We start from the raw sequence: 24,692 nt of genomic DNA, 5'->3' as shown, positions 1-24,692 counted from the left end.
GGATTTGTCACCCACCATCTGCGGGCGGGCGCCGGGCGGGCGGTTTACTGCATCTTTATTTCACCTTGACGCTCCAGTAAGAACTCTGCAGGCAGAGCGGAGGGCGGCGTAACGTCACTTACTCACGTGACGCGCCTGCTCCGCCTCCTTCATTCATAAAGTGGGCGGAGCAGGTGCGTCACGTGAGTAAGTGACGTTACGCCGCCCTCCGCTCTGCCTGCAGAGTTCTTACTGGAGCGTGACGATTGTAAGGTAAAATAAAGATGCAGTGAGTGATGCTGTGAGCAGCAGGGCCGGGGCTGTTATGGGTAGGGGGATCGGTCTATGGCACTGCTATGGGGAGGGGGGATCTGTGCACTGCTATGGGGAGGGGGGATCTGTGCACTGTTATGGGGAAAGGGATCTGTGCACTGTTATGGGGAAAGGGATCTGTGCACTGTTATGCCCATAACAGTGCACATATCCCCCCCCTCCATAACAGCGCCACCCACAGATCCCCCTCTCCATAACAGAGCCACCCACAGATCCCCCTCTCCATAACAGCGCCACCCACAGATCCCCCTCTCCATAACAGCGCCACCCACAGATCCCCCTCTCCATAACAGCGCCACCCACAGATCCCCCTCTCCATAACAGCGCCACCCACAGATCCCCCTCTCCATAACAGCGCCACCCACAGATCCCCCTCTCCATAACAGCGCCACCCACAGATCCCCCTCTCCATAACAGCGCCACCCACAGATCCCCCTCTCCATAACAGCGCCACCCACAGATCCCCCTCTCCATAACAGCGCCACCCACAGATCCCCCTCTCCATAACAGCGCCACCCACAGATCCCCCTCTCCATAACAGCGCCACCCACAGATCCCCCTCTCCATAACAGCGCCACCCACAGATCCCCCTCTCCATAACAGCGCCACCCACAGATCCCCCTCTCCATAACAGCGCCACCCACAGATCCCCCTCTCCATAACAGAGCCACCCACAGATCCCCCTCTCCATAACAGCGCCAATCATTAAAAAAAAAGTATTTTAAAAGTATTTGGGCAAAAAGGCAGTTTCGGTTTCGGTTTTCGGTCAAGGGCATCCTGAATTTTCGGTTTCGGTTTCGGACCAGAATTTTCATTTCGGTGCACCCCTATAATTTACTGTAAATCCCACTGTCTTAACCCTTGTGCAGTGAATTGGATGTGTATATGGGTCCTCATCCTGTAAGGAACTTGAGTACGTACTCTGTGATGCCTCTATCCAAATCTAAGCTATGTGGCCCCCCTACACATTGGTGTATTGTCGACGAAACCTGCTTTTGACCTTTGTCCGGTCGGTGTAGATTTGTATTTGCTGCTTGGTTTTTCTATATATTTTTTTATACAGTGGCATACGTCGGCAGTATCACTTGAGAAATCCTCCCGATTTATACCTTTGACGTACTGTAGACTGCAAAACACAATGGTGCAGATTTACGAATACTGTCTAATAGTAGGACAGTGAAGACCGTCAAACTGCGCCAGATTTATCATAGTGGTTGATGCTGAATGATACATCTACCACATCTATACAGTGTTTAGTCTAACTTTACATCACCTATTTGTAGGCTAAGTGCGACTTAAAAATGTCAAAATATGGTGTCTCTTCAGTGTATGACTTCACATTTAAGCCAAACCCCCTTCCATGATGCCACGCCTCCTTTGTACAAGGCCACACCTCCTCGCGGGACAAGGTGTAAAAAGCGCCTTAAAATGCAGTGCAAAGCATGTATGCCAAATTGTGCCAAAAAACAGGTGCCTTTCCAATGGTAAATCTTCTCTACTAGAAAGAGGCTTCTTCATACATTGCCATTTTATATCCACGAAGATGCTCTTATGCCTTTGTACACAGAGGTATTGCATGCACCGCTTCTAGATTTAAATGCAAAGGGCAGACTGTAATAATACATATCAAAAAAATCCATATGGAAAATTACAGAAAGTATCGTGAAAAGGTCAATTTACTTTAGAACAGATAGGGATTAGGAAAGATGACATTCGGAAGAAAGACCCATAGGACTTAATGGATGTAATTCTATAACGTTTTCCTGTGCGTGAGCGCATGAGCAGCAACGACACCTATTTCATGCACTGGAAGAAAGGGCAAGGCTGAATAATTTAGAAAACATACCCGCAGACTGTACTTCCACGAGTCTCCACCACTCTCCTCTACGGCTACAAAGAAGATCAGAAAAATGAACATAAGGAATCTGACACTACTAGTACCAATACTCACATAAATGACAGACATTTCTCAGCAGAATGTAATGCTCTCAAATCTCCCAAAGACTTTAGTTAAGAACGACTGTGCATCCATCACTTGTCAAGAATATCTTTCAATCTAATCCCTAGGATTAGTGGAGTCCCCTAATAGAGTAAACTTCTCTGTTAAAAAATACCCGTCACCTCTCCTGACAGGTCTGATTTAGTAACTGCTTGCATTCCCCATCTAATAACAATTCTGGAGCATTTATTCCTGTGACTCTATGTTGTGCAACTCCTTTATTATTCTTTCTACAAGGTATAAATTAATTGCTATCAGTTTGCAATAAAGGTCCAGATGGGTGTTACCAGTTGGGGTTGTGTCTCTGCGCCGTCTGACATTGGCAGCACTGATAAGATAATACTAGATTGTGCAGGGACACGCCCCCAACTGCAACACCCATCTGGACCTTTATTTCAAAATGCTAGTAATATATATATATATATATATATATATATATATATATATATATATATATACATATATAGGAATAGCACTTCACAGAGTCATAAGAGTCCCAGAATTGTTATTAGATGGGTGAAGCAAGCAGTTACTAAAACAGACATGTCAGGAGAGGGGACAGGTTCTCTTTAACAAGCTGTTAGAGCCCTGAGCACACAAGAAGATACAATTTACTCAGAGATTCAACAGCTAGATCTTTTTAAGGTAATCAAAGTTACCCACTTTCTCCCAAGAAACTTTCTTAAAGGGAGTCGGTCACCTACAATCATATCACGTTATAGCACAGTTGCCCAACACAGAAATAGTACCTCTCTTGTGTCTGTCCCACGTCCAGAAGCTGAAAAAAAAAACACTTTATAAAGATATCAAGATAAGGTCCTGCAAGTGCCCAGGGGCGGCATTATGGCTGCAAATGCCCTGGCCCCTCTCTGATGTGCCGACATAGGAGTCCTCTGGCCCGCCCTCCTCTCCTACTTCATCCTCCTCCTCCGACTTACAGATGTCGTGTGAGCGCCAGTCATCTCTGGGTCCGCGCATGAACACTGCTCCGCCCACTATGAGCAGAGGCACTGATCTTAACAGTTTGCATGCGCGGGCCTGGCAGTGACCGGCGCTCGAAAGAGATCTCTAAGCCAAAGGAAGAGGATGAAGTAGGAGAGGAGGGCGGGCCAGAGGACTCCTATGCCAGCACATCAGAGAGGGGCCTAGGCACTTGGGGCCATAATGCCGCCCATGGACTCTTGCGGGACCAAATCTGCATATCTTTATAAAGTTCTTTCAGCTTCTGGATGTGGGACAGACACAAGAGAGGTAGAGAAGTTGGTGACAGACTCCCTTTAAAGAAAATCTGTCACCCTGATTTACAGTGCAGGAGAAGCTGAGCAGAATTGATTCTTAAGGGAAATTAGTATTTTATTCATGTAAATCTCTGCTCTTTCTGTGCTTAAGAGTCCAGTGGGTGGTCATATCAGTAATTGACAGCCTTCCCTTTATAACTGCACATATAGAGATACCCGATTAGAAATTGCTTGTTAACCAAGGCCCAAAAGGCATAGGGGGAAGAGGTTAAGACTATATATCAATCTGCTCATCGCCTCCTGCTCTATAACATGCTGCAGGCATATGAGACTTCATGTACAATATGAGAGGTACTGCCACCATGTCCCCCATACATATGAAGATAAAGTAGGATTCTTGAAAGAACTGATGTCTGTTTCTGTACAGAAAGTTCTCACATTTATGGACAGACGTTATTATCATCACTAAGTAATATTTGGGGCAAGTAATATACCAAAACATTTTTACTAGACCTAATACCACAGCAGAGAACAATGCCGTAGCAGACCGTGTAATCCGACGAAGGTGATTAAAACGATTCATCCAAGTGTATAATTGAATCTGCAATATAATTTGTTTAAAATCTCTAAAAAGAAAACTCCAAATATGGAGTTTCATCCAAACCATCCAGATGGCAGCTAGTAAATGTGATGTTCTTCCTCCTGGCCCAGCAAACAGCTCTTCCCAAAGCAGGTAAAATCCAATTCATTTGTACGTGCATGTTAGTATGAAATACTTTGATTCTGAGAAGCTGTGCGTACACATTACATCAGTTTGGGAACGTTATGGACACCTATGAGAGGATGGTTTTTATTGATAACTGCTGATGCTGCTGAATATGATATACATCTATCAGAGTACTGCTATTGTTCTTGACAGCACTCAAGGCTTGACAAACATTGCAAAAACAAATACAAAAAGTTCTGCATCATAATCTAGAATAATGGTATTGTATCTAAACATCAATTCTATTTAAAAATAATAATATTTCAAACTCTAAATATAATCACTTACATGCATGACTGTGTATTTTGCGGTCCGCATTTTTCTGTGGACCTATGGACTTCAATGGGTCCATGGCCTGCATTTTGCAGATCACAATAGGACATGTTCTATAATTTGTGGAACGGACATATGGATGTTATCCATGTGCTGTCCAAATCCGTACGTCCATTTCACTAATTATTGAACATGTCCTATTCTGATCTGAAAAATGCAGGTCACGTATCCATTGAAGTAAAAAAATACATATGGTCGTGTGCATGAGGCCTAATGCTTTAAAGGGTTGTTCACCCTCTGGGGCCTTTTGGACTCATGGATCTGTGGAGGGAATCATATTTACCTGATCCTCCAATGGGTTCCAATTCCTTCGCTCTCCCACTGCAGATCTCAGGTCTCCCCATATCAACATCCAGTTTGACACGGGTTACGCAGATGCGGCAACGTGTCTCCCATACGTCATGTCACGGGGTGACATGATGTATGGAGAAACAGAGTTCTGACCACAATATAATGTAAGATCAAGGGTGGGCATTCACTTTAAAGGGAGTCTGTCAGCAGTTTTGACAACACTAAACTGTTTACAGCAAAAGGTAGGGGCTGGGGAGAGCAGGACAAACACACCCTTTGTGGAATTTTTTATTATTTATTGCAGGAGCAGAACCTAGCAGAATAAAACTTCTAATCCACACTACTCCTGATAATAAAAATTCCTCTGAAGGTATGTTTGTATTTCTCTCCCCAGACTCTATTTGGTGCCGTCAGCAATTTAGCATGGACAACAATCCTGGCAGATTCCCGTTAAAGAAAGGGATACAATGATTACCAATACTAAGAATACATGTAGGATGGCTACTTTCACACTAGCGACACGGACCTCCGGCAGGCAGTTCCGTCGGGTGAACAGCCTGCCGGATCCGTCCTGCCGCTAGGGACTGTGTGCCCCTGGACTGCCGCTCCGTCCCCATTGACTATAATGGAAGCGGTGCGGAGTTCCGGCGGAGGCACGGCGAGAGGCTGTCGGAATAAATGTCGAACATGTTGTAGTTTTATTCCGGCAGCCTCTCGCCGTGCGCTGTAGTGCCTCCGCCGGAACTCCGCACCGCCCCTATTATAGTCAATGGGGACGGAGCGGCAGTCTGGGGGCACACGGTCACTAGCGGAAGGAAAGATCCGGCAGGCTGTTCACCCGACGGAACAGCCTGCCGGAGGTTCGTGCCGATAGTGTGAAAGTAGCCTAATACGTGCAGATTTTCTGGTCACATGAAATTTTCCTCCTATGGAAGTCACTTTCGACATGAAAGGAGAATGCACCTCGCCTGCTATTTCCAGTCACTGCCCAAATAAAATCCAGTGGACTGTATTACAGGAATGGGTTACACTGTAGACAAAATAAATCGCAAATTGTACTAAGCACAAGTATACAATTCGGCAGCTTGGATCAGAGGGAAGCACTGGCCACATGAAGGCAGACCCCAGAGAAATGGTCGTAAACAATTTATCACACTCTGAAAGCAATTAACTGCTGGGCAGGAAACACGATAGTGAAAATGTATAAACTCATTCCTCCAGAGAGCCGAGTCTGTAACTTGGAAATCCAATACCGCTCTCTCGGCAGAGTGGAGCTGGTGCGTGTTTAGTGATCATACATTGTAACTGGGTGGCGAGGCTGTGATTAATGAATTTGGGATTCACTGAGCTGAGATGTACCTCTGCTCATCTCAATGCTGCCCTTCTGTGAATGTAGTATGGGCACGGGTGGGCTTAGTAACATAGCTTATTATAAATGGGATGGACAAGTGGGTGCTGCTCACTGAACATGATGGCCTCAGTAAGTCTCAAGACTGAGGAAAATTAAAAAAGTTATCCATGAGAGGAAAAACAACAGATCTTTCCCTCCACGTGGTGATAGAACATTTTTTATGTTATTTATCTATTTTTTTTAAAACAACTACAAAAGGGCAAAAAGAAGGGCGTAAGAGTGGAAAAATAAACATTTAAAGGGGTTGTCCCATGAAAAATATTGTTCAGCTTTCAAACCAGCACCTGGATCTGAATTCTTTTGTAATTGCATGTAATTAAAAATTATGTATAGCCACTGAGATATTCAATAAAATGTATCTGTATAGTGTCACTTTATTTCTTATTTCTCTGTCCTGCTCACTGAGAAGGCCGCACATGCTCAGTTTCCTCCTTCTACTGCCCCCTGAGCTGTGATAGGGAGAGCATGGACACGCCTCCTGAGCTGTGATAGGGAGAGCATGGACACGCCCCCTGAGCTGTGATAGGGAGAGCATGGACACGCCCCTTAGCTGCAGCAGAAAAGACACTCCCTTTCAGCTGTCAGCTTGATATAAATCTAGCAGAGCAATGAATGTGGAGATCTCTGGACCCATGTGAGGTACAGGGCTGGTTCTAGCTTTGTTAGAAAGGTATTGTGACTATATGATGTCTGATTTTCATGTTTTAAATTATTCATGGGATAACCCCTTTAACGAAGTTTTTAGGTAATTTTGATGGCCTATCCTCAATATATGATGTACAGGGTCCAGCTCACAGCACCTCTTGCTGATAACACATTCAGCAGTAGCTCTGGCATCGTTAGTCGGTGCCTGAACTACACCGGTCCGTCCACGGTGTAATGAACGGAGCTGGTTAATGCAACGCTGCAACCACTGAAGTGAATGAGAGCAGTTCTGCAGTAACCAGCTCCGTCCATTACACAATGGATAAAGCTGTGATGTTCCAGTGCTGGGGCTACTCCAGAACAACTGATTGGTGGGGGGTGAGGGTTGTCAGAATGACGCCAACCAGCTATTGATGGCATATCCTGATGACAGACCATCAATACAAAAGGACTGTTCAGTCTTTTAAAATGTAGGCATTGTATACTGCAAAGATGGAAAACTATCTAAGGGCTAATTCACACGACCAAACGGACGGCCCATTATAGAACTGCCTATCCTTGTCTGCAAAACGGACGAGAATAGGACATGTTCTATCTTTTTTGCAGGGCCCACGGAACTGAGCAATGGATGCGGACAGCACACAGGGTGCTGTTCCCTATTATTACGGGTCCATTCAAATGAATAGGTTTGCACCTGTTCCGCAAAATTGCGGAACGGATGCAGTCTCCCTTTTATACGGTCATGTGAATGAGCCCCAAGGCTGAGTTCACACTTTAGTGATTTGGTCAGTTATTTCCATCAGTTATTGTGAGCCAACACCAAGCTTCACTACTGGTTTTGGCTCACAATAACTGATGGAAATAACTGACCAAATAACTGAAGTGTGAACTCAGCCTAACCCATATGGTCTTTATTTAAGCAATAAGTTTGAGTGTTGCCTGTAACAACCATTTAGACCATTTTTTACATTCCCAACCATTCCCTAAAACTCATGTCACATCATTCATATACGGGATTTTTGCTGCAGAATCCACACCAAAAACCCACATAAAATACATCAAGTGTTTGGTAAAATGACTACATGATTCACAGTATGTTTAAGGACGCTAAAAATAAAATAACAAACCAGCTTTATTAGAAAACTGCTTATAAAATAACTCAGGGAAACACACATATATCTCTCTGGAGGAACGATACCATAAATCGGAACAATAAAGGGTAACGGGCAGGGCCCTCTCTCCTTCTGTACCAGTCTGTAACTCGTCTTGTTTATGCTTATTGCAGTTGTCCGTATTATGTATGGGCACCGCTTATCACATGTACAGCGCTATGGAATGAATTACTTAAATAAATATCTCTTTCCAAACCCTGCTGTTCCTAAGACCTATCGGTATCAATGGTGAGGGTCCCTATAGACCTATCTATATCATATCAGTTGACCCTGCTATTATGCACCGCGCCCTACAATCACCCCCTTCCTTTTATATCTTTATTAACCCACCCTAAGCAATAATAGATATGGTAATTGCTAAGATGGAAGTGGAGGATCCCTCACCAAAAAAAGGATAAAAACTATTTAGCTGCCTGTCGCATGGTCATCACGTCTGGTAATGCTGGCTATAGTTAACTCCGACTCAACGCGTTTCTGGTTATTGTCTCAACCTCATCAGGAGCTCTTTAACTCAATTGCCTAGCACTATTACATACATTACAGACAAACAAACACGAGCACGCCACCTCTACATGTGGCTGTGCATGCGGCCGTGATCACTACATGTCCAAGAACACAAATCATCAGGAATGCAGAAATGTGAATGCAGCTCTGGAGCATAACGGGAGCTGATTATAATGAGTATAACATAATCGGCTTATAAAGCACAGATCTCTGCTGCCTATTCTTACCGAAGCCCTCGGGATCCTCCTCCCACATTGCCCGTTCTTCTTCGCTGAGAAGGAAGTAATGTGTGACCAGCCTGTGACATATCTCCATCAGCGTCGGATACGTGAAGAAAGACATTTTTATTTGGTGCGCACTGATGGTTTCTGGCTTGCTGTCTGGAAAAACATTCTTATGTCAGACATTTCAAAACGTAAAACTAATGTCATAAATAAGAGGCTTTGGTCGCCTTCTTTCCACTAAGACTTTGCTACAAGAGACTTCTGAGGCACATAAAAAACAGACCAGCGGAGATCAATCTTAAGAAGAAGAAAAAAAAGAGAAACAATAAAATAATAAAATAAAAAAATAACGCTCTCCACCTTTCCGTTTTTTTTTTTATTACTCCAATGAGTCTAAATTGAAGCATTATTAACCCCAATGTACAAGTACATCACAGGTGCAGGGAGTGTATGGAACAGGTACAGTATAGTATACTGCAATACAAAAGTATTGCAATGCATTTTACAAGCATATTCTCCCCCTCACCTAAAAAAAAGCAAGATTTTTTTTTTGTTTTAAAAACATTAAAAAGGTGAAAAACAACTCGCCTGAATAAAAACAAGCTACCACAGAGCATCATCAATGGAAAAAAAATGTTTAGTGAGAAAATGGCAAACAAAGAAATCTTTCAGCAGTTACTTCTTTTTTACACGTGTAAAGAAGCAGCCTGTCCTAACTCGGGGCAGAATCAGCGCTGATTTTTCCATTGTAAATAATGGGAAGAAGTAAAATACACATGAAAAAACGCGCCTAATTTTGAAGCAGAAAAATGTGCTTGCATTCAACGCAGATTTTTTACACATGTACTTTAAAAATCAGTCGTGTAAACTGATCCTTATAATTAAAACGTTTTTTTAATTGCTGTAATCGAACTGACCTACATGTCATTTTTACTGCACAGTAAATGCAGTAAAGACCGAAATCCAAAAACATTGCAGTATCGCTTCTCTTTTCATTCAGTCCCACTAGTAAACTTTCCGCAACAAATTATTATTAATTATTTTTAAGTGTTCCTACATGTCTACAATCAAATCCGGTTTGTAGTCTGACCCTACAGTCATGTATCACTCTACTGTCTCGGCCCCCAGACAGAAGAAAGCTGCTAGGAGAGAGTAACAGAGAACTGCAGGCTTACACCACTACATGGGATTTGTTTGTGGTCTGTAACCATGGAAGACCTAAAGGTCTCCATAAGGTTTTTAGACAGAAAACTTCACAGTTCACGACTGGGCCAATTACGCCCCCTTAAAGGGGATGTCTGGGTTTTATTGGGGTAGGGCTGCAGCTATCGACTATTTTTGCAATCGAGTATTCTATCGATTAATCCAACGAGCTTCCTTAAAAATTATTTTAGGGATTTAGGTCACAAGCTTAGGGCAAGGACCTCAAAGGTAGTGTATTCCGAAATACTGCCTTTACCACGAGCCACACAAGAAAGGCAGCGGGAGATAAGGGAGATTAACAAGTGGCTCAAGAACTGGTGTAGGAAGGAGGGGTTTGGGTTCCTGGAGAACTGGGCCGACTTCTCTGTTGGCTACAGGCTCTATCGTAGGGACGGGCTGCACCTCAATGGGGAAGGGGCAGCTGTGCTCGGGGAGAAGATGGCTAGAAGGTTGGAGGAGTGTTTAAACTAGGGACTGGGGGAGGGAAATTACACTATAGGAGGAGAAGATAGTGCAGATAGAGACCGGGGGCAAGGTAGTGGGACTGGGGGAGGAATGGAAGGAGGGACTAGAACAGTTCAGAAGGAAAGGTGTAGGGTAAAAAATATACATAAACCTCTTAAATGTATGTATACTAATGCCAGAAGCCTGACTAATAAAACTGGGGAGCTGGAATTAGTGATGTGTGAGGAGGACTATGACATAGTGGGAATAACTGAGACATGGCTGGATGATAGCTATGACTGGGCGGTTAATGTACAAGGTTACAGTCTGTTTAGAAAGGATCGTCAAAACCGGAGAGGGGGAGGGGTCTGCCTTTATGTAAAGTCCTGTCTAAAGCCCACACTCCGTGAAGATATAAGTGAGGGACATGAACATGTGGAGTCACTGTGGGTAGAGATACATGGAGCTAAAAACAACAATAAATTACTTATAGGAGTTTACTATAAACCACCTAATATACCAGAGTCCACAGAAAATCTACTACTAAACGAGATAGACCAGGCGGCAAATCATAATGAGGTGGTTATTATGGGGGACTTCAACTACCCAGATATAGACTGGGAAACTGAAACTTGTATATCTCATAAGGGAAACAGGTTCTTGGCAATAACCAAAGACAATTACCTCTCCCAACTGGTTTAGGACCCGACTAGAGGGACGGCCATACTGGACTTAGTATTAACCAATAGGCCTGACAGAACAACAGACGTGCAGGTTGGGGGACACCTGGGAAATAGTGACCATAAAGTAATAACCTTCCATTATCATTCAAAAGAGCGTTTCTACAGGGAGGAACAAAAATAATAAGCTTCAAAAAAGTTACATTTAGCCAACTAAATAACTAGGCCTAAATAACTGGGACAAAGTCCTCAAACATAAAAATGCAGCCACAAAAATTGGATATTTTTAAAATCTAATTGTGAGAGGTACATACCTTATCGGAATAAAAGGTTAACCCCTTCCCGACCGCAATCTGAATATATACGTGATAGCTGCACATGCCCCGTGCAGCTATCACGTCTATAAACGTCAAGACAGTTCTTTAATCCAAGCGCTGCAAAACGCTTGGATTAAAGCTTCTGCCCCTGCCCTGCTGCTGTCACGGACAGCATACAGTGCAGTAATGCCGGCAAGGGACCAATCAGTGTGGCCCCTTGCCGACAATCGATCCGATTGGTTAGTCTGTGCAGACTAACCAATCGGATCGCGGCAGTGAAAAAATGCCGGTTTCAGGCTCTGATCTTCGCTCTGCAGATCAGAGCCTGAAAGCAGATAGTGTTCCTCATGCCCCCCGATCTGTGCCCCTCCAATCCCTTGGTGCCCCTCTGTGCCCCCCCCGATCTGTGCCCCTCCAAGCCCTTGGTGCCCCTCTGTGCCCCCCCGATCTGTGCCCCTCTACTGCCTCCTGCGCTCATCTCCTGCCTCCTGTCCTGATGCGGTTCGCACCCTCCCCGCCCCATACATTAGTCCTGCCCCAGCCTCCCTCAATGCTGGCGGCCGAATCACCCCTGACCCCCCCCCCCCTCCTTTCCAGCGCTGACCCCGATCCCCCTTCTGTGTGTGATGGCGGCTCCATTCCTGAGCCGTCGCCGCCATCAGCAGAGAGTGTCAGCTCTATGCTGACACTCTGCTGTAACCCCATAGATGCCGCGGCAGCGGCATCCATGAGGTTAATAGAGGGAGGGGGCTCCCTCTCTCCACCATCGGGGCTGCTGCCATGGCAACCGGACGTTTTCCAAAACCGTCCGCTGTTGCCACCTACAGGGCATCTGATTGTATTATACTTTGCAATGCAAGAACATTGCAAAGTATAGTACAGCCATCAGCCCCACTGGATCTTCAAGATCCAAGAGGGACTTGATAAAAAAAAAAAGTGAAAATAATAAAAGTAAAAATAAATAAATAAATAAATAAATAAATAAAAATTGCCTTTTCCTATAAAAAATAAAAATACACATATTAGGTATCACCGTCTCTATAAATATATCACATGATAGACCCCGTCCGATAAACACCATAAAAAAAATAGAATAAAAACTGTGTAAAAAAAAGCCATTTTTGTCACATTACATCACAAAAAGTGCAACAGCAAGCGATTAAAAAGGCTTATGACCCCCAAAATAATACCAACAGTCACCTCATCCCGCAAAAAATGATACCCTAGTTAAGACAATCGCCAAAAAAATAAAAAAGCTATGGCTCTCAGACAATGGAGACACTAAAATATCATTTTTTTGGTTTCAGAAATGCTATTATTGTGTAAAACTTAAATAAATAAAAAAAAGTATACATATTAGGTATTGCCACGTCCGTAACGATCTGCTCTATAAAACTGTCACATGACCCAACCCCTCAGATAAACGCTGTAAATATAAATAAATAAAAACTGTTCCAAAACAGCCAATTTTTTGGTCACCTTGCCCCATAAAGTGTAATAATGAATGATCAAAAAATCCTATGTACCCAAACATGGTACCAATAAAAACCTCAACTCTTTCTGCAAAAAACGAGCCCCTGCACAAGACGATCGGCACAAAAATAAAAAACATATGGCTTTCAGAAAATGGACACACAAAAACATCATTTCTTTTTCAAAAATGCTTCATTATGTAAAACTGAAACAAACCAACAAAGAAAGTAGACATATTTGATATCATTGTGTCTGTAACAACTTGCTCTATAAAAATAGCACATGATCTACCCTGTCAGATGAATCTTGTAAAAAAAATAAAAAATAAACTGTGCCATTTTTCGGTTACCTTGCCTCACAAAAAACTTAATATAGAGCAATTAAAAATTATATGTACCCCAAAATAGTACCAATAAAACTGGCACCTTATCCCCTAGTTTCCAAAATAGGGTCACTTTTTGAAAGTTTCTACTGTAAGGGTGCATCAGGGGGGCTTTAAATGGGACAAGGCATCTAAAACCAGTCCAGCAAAATCTGCCTTCCAAAAACCATACGGCGTTCCTTTCCTTCTGTGCCCTGCCGTGTGCCCTTACATCAGTTTACGACCACATGTGGGGTGTTTCTGTAAACCGCAGAATCAGGGTAATAAATATTGAGTTTTGTTTGGCTATTAACCCTCAATGTGTTAAAGAAATTTTTTTTATAAAATGGAAAATCTGCCAAGAAAGTGAAATTTTGAAATGTCATCTCCATATTCCTTTAATTCTTGTGGAACACCTAAAGGGTTAACAAAGTTTGTAAAATCAGTTTTGAGTTACTTGAGGGCTGTAGTTTCTACAATGGGGTCATTTATGGGGGGTTTCCACTTTGTAAGCCCCCACAAAGTGACTTTAGACCTGAACTGGTCCTTAAAAAGTGGGTTTTGGAAATTTTCTTTAAAATTTTAAGAACTGCTTCTAAACTTCTAAGTCTTCCAACGCCCTAAAAAAATAAAATGACATTTCCAAAATGATGCCAACATAAAGTAGACATATGGGAAATGTTAAGTAATAAATATTTTATTAGTTATGACTTTCTGTTTTAGAAGCAGAGAAATGTAAATTTAGAAAATTGTGAATTTTAAAAAAAAATTGGTAAATTTGGGATTTTTTCATAAATAAAGGTGAAATATATTGACTCAAATTTTTGACTATCATGAAGTACAATATGTCATGAGAAAACAATCTCAGAATGGCTTGGATAAATAAAAGTGTTCCAAAGCTATTACAACATAAAGTGACGCATGTCAGATTTGTAAATTTTGACCTGGACACTGGGGCATCAATGACCCTTGGTCATGAAAGGGTTAAGGAAAAAGAAAACAATGTGGATAAATAGAACTGTAAAGAAAGCAATAAATGACAAAAAGAAAGCATTTAAATCACTAAAACAGGAGGGTAGCAAGGAAACACAAAAAAAAAGGAAAAAAATAGAATATGTAAAAAACTAATAAAAGCTGCCAAACTAGAGACCGAGTGATTAATTGCCAAAGAGAATAAAACTAAACCTAAAATGTTCTTCATTTATATAAATGGTAAAAAGTATAAATCTGAAGGTGCCGGCCCTTTACAGAGTAATGAGGGGGGAGTTTCAGACAGCGATGAGGAGAAAGCAAAGCTATTAAATATTTTTTTCTCCACTGTATTCACTGAGGAAAATAAATTGTCAGATGGAATGTAAAATGTAAAAGTAAATTCCCCATTATAAGTGCCCTGTCTGACCCAGGAAGAAGTACAGCGGCGTCTTAAAAAGATTACAATAGACAAATCGCCAGGACCAGATGGCATACACCCCCGTATCCTAAGAGAATTAAGTAATGTCATAGCCAGACCCTTATTTCTGATATTTAAGGACTCTATACTGACAGGGAGTGTTCCACAGGATTGGAGCATAGCATATTCAAAAAGGGTCCAAAAACAGAGCCCGGAAACTATAGGCCGGTAAGTTTAATCTGTTGTGGGTAAACTGTTTGAAGGTTTTCTAAGAGATGCTATCTTGGAGGATCTCAATGAAAATAAGCAAATAACGCCTTATCAGCATGGCTTCATGATGGATCGGTAATTTATTCAGTTTCTATGGGAGGTAAGTTCTAGACTTGACCACGGCGAATCAATGGATGTCGTATATCTGGACTTCTCCAAAGCATTTGACACTGTACCGCATAAAAGGTTAGTATATAAAATGAGAATGCTTGGACTGGGAGAAAATGTCAGCAGTAATTGGCTGAGAGATAGAAAACAGAGGGTGGTTATTAACGGTATACACTCAGATGGGGTCACTGTCACTAGTGAAGCACCTCAGGGGTCAGTATTGGGCCCTATTCTCTTCAATATATTTATTAATGATCTTATAGAAGGCTTGCACGGTAAAATATCAATTTTTGCAGATGACACTAAACTGTGTAAAGTAATTAACACAGAAGAGGACAGTATACTACTACAGAGGGATCTGGATAGATTGGAGGCTTGGGCAGATAAGTGGCAGATGAGGTTTAACACTGACAAATGTAAAGTTATGCACATGGGAAGGAATAATGCAAGTCACCAGTACATACTAAATGGTAAAACACTGGGTAACACTGACATGGAAAAGCACCTAGGAATTTTAGTGAACAGCAAAATAAGCTGTAGAAACCAGTGTCAGGCAGCTGCTGCCAAGGCCAATAAGATAATGGGTTGCATCAAAAGGGGCATAGATGTCGGTGATGAGAACATAGTCCTACCACTTTACAAATCACTAGTCAGACCACACATGGAGTACTGTGTACAGTTCTGGGCTCCTGTGAACAAGGCAGACATAGCAGAGCTGGAGAGGGCTCAGAGGAGGGCAACTAAAGTAATAACTGGAATGGGGGGACTACAATACCCTGAAAGATTATCAAAATGAGGGTTATTCACTTAGAAAAAAGACGACTGAGGGGGAGATCTAATAACTGTATAAATATATCAGGGGTCAGTACAGAGATCTCTCCCATCATCTATTTATCCCCAGGGCTGTGACCGTGAGGAGGGGACATCCTCCGCGTCTAGAGGAAAGAAGGTTTGTACATAAACATAGAAGAGGATTCTTTACGGTAAGAGCAGTGAGACTCTGGAACTCTCTGCCTGAGGAGGTGGTGATGGTGAACTCACTAAATAAATGCTTACATGCACTATGTCCTGACGATGTGTCAGAAGGAAAGTGCAGCGCGGTGCAGGCTGGCGGGTGACCACGGAGCGGTGAGTAATAGCAAGCGCTTCACTCCCGCTCCTTGGTCACATGACAAAAACGAATCCTCAATGCAAACAATTTGCAGGGGATTTTTTGTGTCAAATTACTCGATTCAGTCGAGTAATCGTTTCAGCCCTATTTGTGACCTATCCTCAGGATACGTCATCAATATCAGATCGGTGGGGGTCTGACACCCGGCACCTCCACCAATCAGCTGCATGAGGAGACGGAGCGCGCAGTGTGCATGTGCCGTATCCCATCTATCTTCTTCTCCATAGACAGCAGTAGCGGACAGGAATAGAGAAGCGAGATGGCACATGCACACTGCGCGCGCCGTCTCCTCATGCAGCTGATCTGCGGGGGTGACGGGTGTCAGACCCTCGCCGATCTAATATTGATAACCTATCCTAAAGAGCCTGGACAACCTCTTTAATGACCAGATATTTTTTTATTTATTTTTTATGTGTGGCTTTAAAAAGCCATTTTTTTTTTGTTTCGGGATATATGAGGCTTTATTTTTATGCAATTTTCGTTTTATTTAATTTTTTATATCCAGAAAAAAATTCAAAATTGTACAAAGAGCTGCTAAAATACATTTTTAAATTGAGTCCCCTTACTATTTATAGTCATTTTGATATAGTGAATGTATAGAGCTTATGGTCACCAGGAGGGATATCGAAGTTTCACAGTGGGCTAGTGGCGTTTTATTTTGTCTTAATTTCTATATATTACACATTATGTCCCACATAAGTTCATACAAGACGATTGTGGGGCATTTTAAGATTATTTTTTTTTCATTGTTGATTCTTTTGTTACTGAGCGATCACGCGATCGGTAGGACTGGAGCAGGAAGGGGCATGACCACTTCCTGATCTGTATACACAGCGATGACTGACCGCTAAGTATACAAACTATCAAGCAGCTGCCATCTCTTGTTCAGAAATGTCTTTGAAGATATAAGTGGGGACCACCAGGATAATTAACCATTTCATGACCGGCCCTAAAAAAGGCCTGAATGTCCAGGCAATTTTTAGTGATTCTGTGCATGTGGTGGTTTAGTGACCCTAACTTCTTCATTTGTTTGACTACCAAAATAATGGTTTGTGATGTTTTTTACTTGACACATAGGAATTTTTATAAACTTTTTTTTTTGAGATTTGTTTTCCCTTTTTTTAGGGGGGAAAACCGCTAATTCTTATTAAAAAGTTATTTTTTAAATTATAGATTTTCATTTCTTAAATATTAAAACTTACACAAACATTGATTATTGCAATAGGTTCCCTATTTTCTGATGATCGTTTTGATATATAACGTGTAGGTTTGAGTGAACGTGGCGATTATGGTGACAGCATTTCTACTTATTTTTTTATTTATTTTTTATTATTCCGTTTATATATGTGCAGATAGAACGTATACAGCCAGTGGGCAGTCGGGAAGGGGTTAAAGTCTATGGGCAGCCCTGAATTATCCTGATCACTTGCAGTTTTTATTGCTTTTTTGTTTGCTATATTGGAGCAAAATAATTGATAGAAAATAAGAAGAAAGCAAAATAACTTTGTAAACCAGAAGGTGTAAAATAGCATAAAAAACAACAAAAATAAATAAATAAATAACTACACGAGCCGAGTTCATTTCTTGAAATGAAGAAAATAGATGCCTACCTTCAAAGTTTTTAGATGGCTTGAAGGAATCGTTCTTTACAATCATCTTGATGAGACTCATGCACTGAACTATGAAACGCTCGAACACAATTCCATCCCCGGCCTCTGTGAAAACGTAGCTGACTGCAAACTCCAGCGCTCGCTGGATTAAGGGAATGAATGCAAATGGATGCTGGTCCAGAAAATCTAAAAGCTTGGGAAGAAAAGAAGAAAATATAGAAAGGAGAATTTAAAATTTAGTCTTTACAGACCTGGTGAATAATAAGAAAGAATGTTAGTAGGCAAAACCTTTCGGTGAGCTCAGTGAGAACGTAACATGCCTGATTAGTTCACAAAAAAAGATTGATGGTGGAAAAGTACAAAAAAGAAAAAGCTACACAATTGATAAGGGCCATGGAAAACCTCAGTGAAGTGGAAAAAAGTAAGAAAGCTACAGTATACTTATCAAAGTATTGATATTTAAAGGGAAGCTGTCAGACGTTTTGACATTGATAAACTGCTGACAGTACTAGGCAGGTGGGGAGAGCAGTACCTCTACCTAGGAACTTTTATTCTGCCAGGTTCTCCTCTTGCAAGTACTCAGGGCAGGGCTTTACTAGGAAATGCTCTCTACATTGATCTGCTTCACAGTTACCCACCCTTTCCTCTAGTCCTGTGTTCTCACACAAGCGAGGAGGCTTTCTGCTTGCGCAGTGAATCAGATGCTGCTTCCTGAGCTGCAGAAGATCCACTGCGTAAGTGGCGAGTTGGCTTTCTGAGATCACCAGATCCACTGCGCAGACGCCAACTCTGAGCCTCGGCGCAGACACAAGAACACAGAGCAAGACAAGATGTCTATCTCAGTTACTCAGGGAGGGGGAGTATAGAGAGCACTAGGGTGTTGTTCTAGCGGTGCTCCAAGCACTATGGCCAGCCCCCCGGTGCTACAAATAGATGATTTACAAAAATATAAATAATAAGTAGGGTTCATATGTGGGGGGATTTTCTTTGCTGCAGATCCACACCAAAAACTGCAAGTCTAACATGCAGATTTTGCTGTAGATTCATATCTGCAACATGAATTAACATCCTACAGATAAAAAATTAAAATAAATAAAAATAAATAAACACCGCAGGTCAATTTCCATGGGGAAAAACTCAGCATCATTTGTTAAAATTGGATCCAATGCATGCTACTTTAACTCGCTATGCATTTTTGCCTGAAAAAAAACAGCAGCAAAAGGATATACTCAGTCTAAGGGTACTTTCACACTTGTGGCAGAGGATTCCGGCAATCCGGACGCAAACTGATGGCATTTGTCAGACGGATCCGGATCCGGCACTAATACACTTCAATGTAAATTAATGCCGGATCCGGCATTCCGGCAAGTGTTCAGTATTTTTGGCCGGAGAGCCAACTGCAGCATGCTGCGGTATTTTCTCCATCCAAAAATCGCAACAGGGACTGAACTGATGCATCCTGAACGGATTGCTCTCCATTCCGATTGCATTAGGATAAAACTGATCTGTTTTTTTTACGGTATTGAGCTCCTGTGACAGAACTCAATACCGCAAAACAAAAACGCTAGTGTGAAAGTACCCTAAAGGCCTCATGCACACGACTGTATCATTTTTCAAGATCCACTGACTTCAATGGATCCGTGGACTGCATTTTGCCGACCAGAATAGTACATGTTCTATAATTTGTGGAACAGACTTACGGACGCGGACTGCACACAGATGACATACCTATGTCCGTTCCATATATTATAGCACATGTCCTATTCTGGTCCACAGATCTATTGAAGTCAATGGGTCTGCAAATAATGCAGACGGCAAACAGACTGGATCCGTATTTTCTGGATCCAAGTTTTGCAGCCGGCAAAATACATACGGTCGTGTGCATGAGGACTAAAGTGGAGAGTAGCAGGTGAGAATTCAGACGCCAAGGACCACACCACTTGCAGCATCAGGACCAATACGTCAGGCTTTGTTAAAGGAGTTGTCCCTAAAATGAGGCATAACACAGGTCCTATTAAAAAAAAAGGTGTTTCCGTAATGCATGGACCTGCTGAGAATTCAGACTCCGTGGGCCACACCACTTGCACCATCAAGAAATATGCTTTCCGTAGCAGTTCTCAGCTTTGGCTGATGCCCGGAGGTCCTGAATGAGGTCTCACCTAAACTCAGAATTCCCTAAACTGCCCCTACACATGAGGAAAGGGATTGTAGTTTAGGTCCTGGTTGATAACGTAAATGGCAGCTATGGGCACCATTCAATTCTCTACTCTGCCACATTACATACATAAACTCTACATTCTCAAACGACCGAGGGAGGAATGCCTTAGCACAGACATCTCAGGAAAATTAGATGCCATAGCACAGGGACCATCCGTATAGTAATAAATGAATATTTACTATGCATTATTTATATAGTGTGCACGTGTTCCACTGGGATGCAGAGAATGGCCACCTGCCGGTATCATTTATATTTAGTGGAAGTCGACTCTGGCGATATAAACGCAATTCTTCTCAAGTTCAATACATTACAATAGAAATAAATTCCATCAAGAAAATGCATTAAATATTATTGGATATAGTCAGACGACAGAGACGCCGGCTGCAATTTCATTTCTGTCCGCTCCTTTCTACATCTTCTGGAAACAAGGGGCAAACAACACATTACTGCATGATTTATGGCTCGCTCACCGAATCTGTCCCAAATATAAACAGGCAAAAATGATGGCCCATAATGTTCATAATGGAACAGGAGGACGATACATTGAAAGTGACTGCCGAGTCCACCACAGACCGGGTTAGAAAGAAAATGTAATCTGCAAGTAAAAAGGTCATATTTTAAAGGGGTTATGCATGATTAGAAACATATGGTGAACTTTTGCCAAAAACGGCACCACAATGGTCCATGGGTTGTGTCGGGTATTGCCGCTCAGCTCCACTGAAGTGAATGGGGCCGATCTGCAGTACTGCACAACACCTGTGGACCGGGGTGGTGCCGTTTGTGGAAGAAAGCAGCCATGTTTTTCTAATTCTGGACAACCTGTTTAACACTTTGTAATGGAATGGGCAGACCGATGTCATTAACGTCTTCTACATACACATTGGACGAACCTGCCATGGCAACCATCTAATGTGTGTCCTGACTCTCCTCCAATGGCAGATGTTTGAGAAAAGAATGATTGGGCAAGTTAAATAAGATAAGCCATCTCCCCCCTACCCCCCCCAAAAAAATTGCGGAACGGATGTGGACTCACTCATACGGTCGTGTGAATGTAGCCTGAGACTATACCCAGTGAAAAGGAAAGGTTCACAGCCATTCCACTAGAATTCATAGGGAAATCTGCAGCGACAAATGTATAAAAAAAAAAATGCTGATTTTTTACTCCCCTTCCCTGGTACCCTTGCCTAGTCCCAACCCGGCCTCCTGCTATGCTGTTCACCCCACTGACTGCAGTGGCCACATGGAACGAGACGTCACTGCAGGAGGCCGGGTTCTACAGAGACCTGCATGAGACCAGACAAGGGAGCTAGGAAAATGCCACGAGGGAAGTTTTCTGGAGGTTTTTTTAATTTTAAATTTTTTTTTAGGACTTTTAAAGGGGTTGTCCGGGATCAAAATATTTTTTACGAAACAGTTTACTCACTATTAATAGCTGTTTCAAGGTCCCCCCAGATGTCTTTATGTATTTTTCGACATCAGCAGTGCTCCGAAAGTCCCCCACTGATTGTTGACATCTAGGTTTATGTGTGCGGTAACCTCCTGCCGCACTGCCTTCCGGGTCCCAGCGCCGAGCAACATTGCATGGTTTTTGGTGTCTGTCTGCGCCTCCGTGCATCCACCCCCCCTGATTCATATGCCGCCCCCTGCCGCACATATTCCTCGCCCCTAAACTCTGCCTCCTTCACTGATCATAAAGCGCCCTGCCCGGTGACGTCACCGGACCAGAGGGGCGCGGCTTAGCGCGGTTTGTTGCCGCCTAGCTACCGCCCATCCATGCGCAGTGAATAATTACTTTGGCTGACGGTGGCGTCATCGAGCTCCTTGCGAAGCGGAAGAAGAGGCTTCGCTCCGGTACGTCATTGACTCTGAGAAGAACGGCACTTCCGGCTGAGATTTTGTGAATGGCAAAAGGGGCATCAGAAATGTCTGTTGAAGGTAGGACAGGCATGAATGTAATATTTAGGGGACTATTGTACACATACAACAATGTCCCCAATCCCGGACAACCCCTTTAATGCAGAACACCATATGGAAACGTATTCATGTGGATTTGGTGCTGACTGAAGTCAGTGGGGATTTTCTGCATCAAATCTGTGACAGATCTGAAAAGAAAAATGATATGCTGCCGTTTTTTTTTCCAAATCTGCACCAGGGACATGGACATGAGATTCGGGAAATATCATTGGCTTTAATGCTACTTTATTAGTCTGCAGATTTTCCGTCCATGAGGCAAATCTGTGCGGCTCTACCAGGGAGGGCATTGCTGCCAATTAGGAAAATGGAAAGCGGTTATCCAAAGCAAATTAAAGGGGTAGGCCCCCCCCCCCCCCCCAATCAGACTGTGCTAGCTTATCCTATTGCTATGTATTCAGCCTCTTTGAGGGGGTATTCCCATCTTCTGACATAGTAATACAGGGTCAACTCTACCAGTGCAGCCAATGTCGCTCGGGGACACGTCACTGATGAGGCCAGTCACACATGACCACGTCCATGTGGAAACTGACAGGTAGGGACCAGAAATCCAAAGAAGACAGCCCAGGTAAGTATAGATCTCTTTCCCTTTAAGGTTAATATCCTTTTCATCTAACTTTACATGGAAAATATCATTGAATAGGCGGTAACACTACAGTGTCATTGATTTCCTATGAAGAGAGAACAGAAATCGCAGCACAAATAAGCCATCCGCCTGCGCTCTCTTAATGGAGCTCACTATGGCAGCAGCTCTTTGGACTGCACTAATAATGAGACTTTCTTACGTCTGCCCGGCATGCCCCAACGGTAACTGACATTAATGGCTGTTTAGAGATAAGCTGCTCTAATTAAGGCTGATGTCACACCGGGCGACAAAAAGCTGACGATTCCCTCTATGGAAGAGATCTCTCTGAATATCTCTACAGGGATATTCTACAAAGGGACTGGCTTCCATTCACTGCGCTGTATAAAAGCTCCACAAGTGAGCATTGAAGTTCCCCTTTCTCAGTAATGCAGGGGGGGGACAGAAGCAGGTTCTCCTGGGTTTGGCGAGAACATCAGAAATAGCTAATTCTGTGCCTCTAGTGTTCTAAATTTCATTGCGTTAGATATGGCCCCAGTTTACTAAACCCGAGGACCCTAGCAGATATTATGTATGATATTTTATGTTAACTTTTATTAAGGCCTCATGCAATAGAACTACAATCTAAGCTCCATTTACAGTTATCCTATGGAGCTCTGCCACCTGCAGGCCTCCATAGGACCTACAGCTGTGATACGCTGGGCTTCTTCAGAGCATCAGAGCGAAGGAACAGCTTCCGATCGCCACATGGGGGAGCAGTTCCTGACCCGAAAGAGCACTCACTCAGTTTTTCTGCATTTAGATGCCATGGTTACATTTGACCTAGGCATCTAAAGAGTTAAACGTCTGCGCTCGGCGTTCTTGCCATTCACAGACATCATCCTCGGGCCTCTGTTGTTTTAAACAGCAGAGACCCGGTGGCTATGGCGTCTGCTGCACCCATGAGGGGGACGCCCGCTGCACTCGCGAGCATGCTCCATATTTAAAACCCCTCCTTCCACCGTACATGTACGGCACTGAGATGGAAGGAGTTAAATGTAGTGCTCAGAATCCATGTGCACTGAGCCTTATTGTACTGCATATTCCAGCAGCACCAAGGGAAACGAAGAAATTATTTTCTAGCTGTAAGGCCATAGGACGATGTAAGGAGATATTCAGTCTTGGTAGTATTTGCCATATTCTTAATAAGGTTTTTCAGGCTCCTGGTGATGTATCCTCAGGATAGGTCATTAAGATCCAACCGGTGAGGGTCCGACACCCCACAAAAAACAGCTGTTCCCTGCAGCCTCGGTCAATGGAGCTAGCACTGTGAATGGAACAGGAGGCACAGCTCCGTTCAAGGTGCAGTGGCGGTGTCGAGTTACTGCAGCTCACCTACCACTGAAGTGAATGGGAACCGAGCTGCAGTAACCCAGCACGGCCACTACACCTTGAACGGAGCTGTGCCTCCTGTTCCATTCACAGTGCTAATTCCAGGGAACAGCCGATAGGTTGGGGTGCTTGAGGATACATCATCAATATCAGGAGCCTGGAAAACCCCTCTAAGCTAGTTATGTAGTATATGTGCATGTATTATAGAAGGCAGATCTGGAAATGAGTAAAAAAAAAAAAAAAAAAAATGTGGGTATTAACCCCTATATAGTTCTCTCCGCATTTATGTGAAAAGACTATAGCAAATAGAAGTATAGGAGACCAAGCTTCACGCAAACAGCGAGGACGGAGGAGAGCTGAAGTGGGAATTATGTGACAACAGAAAAGGGGAATTGCTTGCAGTAATTGCAGCTCTCCCACTTCACACTGCAGCCTATTAAATTTGCAATGTAATTGAGATGAAGCATAGGCCATGAACAGAGAAACATTAAAGAGAAAGGTATCCCTCGCGGTGTGCGCGCCTCCCCCAACCTCTTCACGCCCTGGGCCATTTCATTTCAAATTGAATGATAAAAATATATTTCTAAAGGCAGCGCAGGTGCCGGATGTAGAGGCTTTACTCTGCTC

The 24,692-nt window shown here is 43.0% G+C and overlaps 1 protein-coding gene across 1 annotated transcript in view; it reads right to left on the bottom strand.

Moving 5' to 3' along the window:
- Nucleotides 1-24,692, bottom strand: part of IPO11 (importin 11) — a 565,426-nt gene that overhangs the window by 439,080 nt on the left and 101,654 nt on the right. The window contains exons 10-12 of the mRNA XM_040421326.1: nt 17,923-18,115; nt 8,899-9,051; nt 2,159-2,202 (exon numbers count right to left, since the gene is read on the bottom strand). Of these exons, the coding sequence (XP_040277260.1) occupies nt 2,159-2,202; nt 8,899-9,051; nt 17,923-18,115 (390 nt within the window). The remainder of the gene's footprint in view (nt 1-2,158; nt 2,203-8,898; nt 9,052-17,922; nt 18,116-24,692) is intronic.

Source organism: Bufo bufo, chromosome 2 (assembly GCF_905171765.1).
Source record: "Bufo bufo chromosome 2, aBufBuf1.1, whole genome shotgun sequence".
NCBI lineage: Eukaryota > Metazoa > Chordata > Amphibia > Anura > Bufonidae > Bufo > Bufo bufo.
Note: the sequence above shows the minus strand (reverse complement) of the source record. Positions and strands in the feature narration are given on the sequence as shown.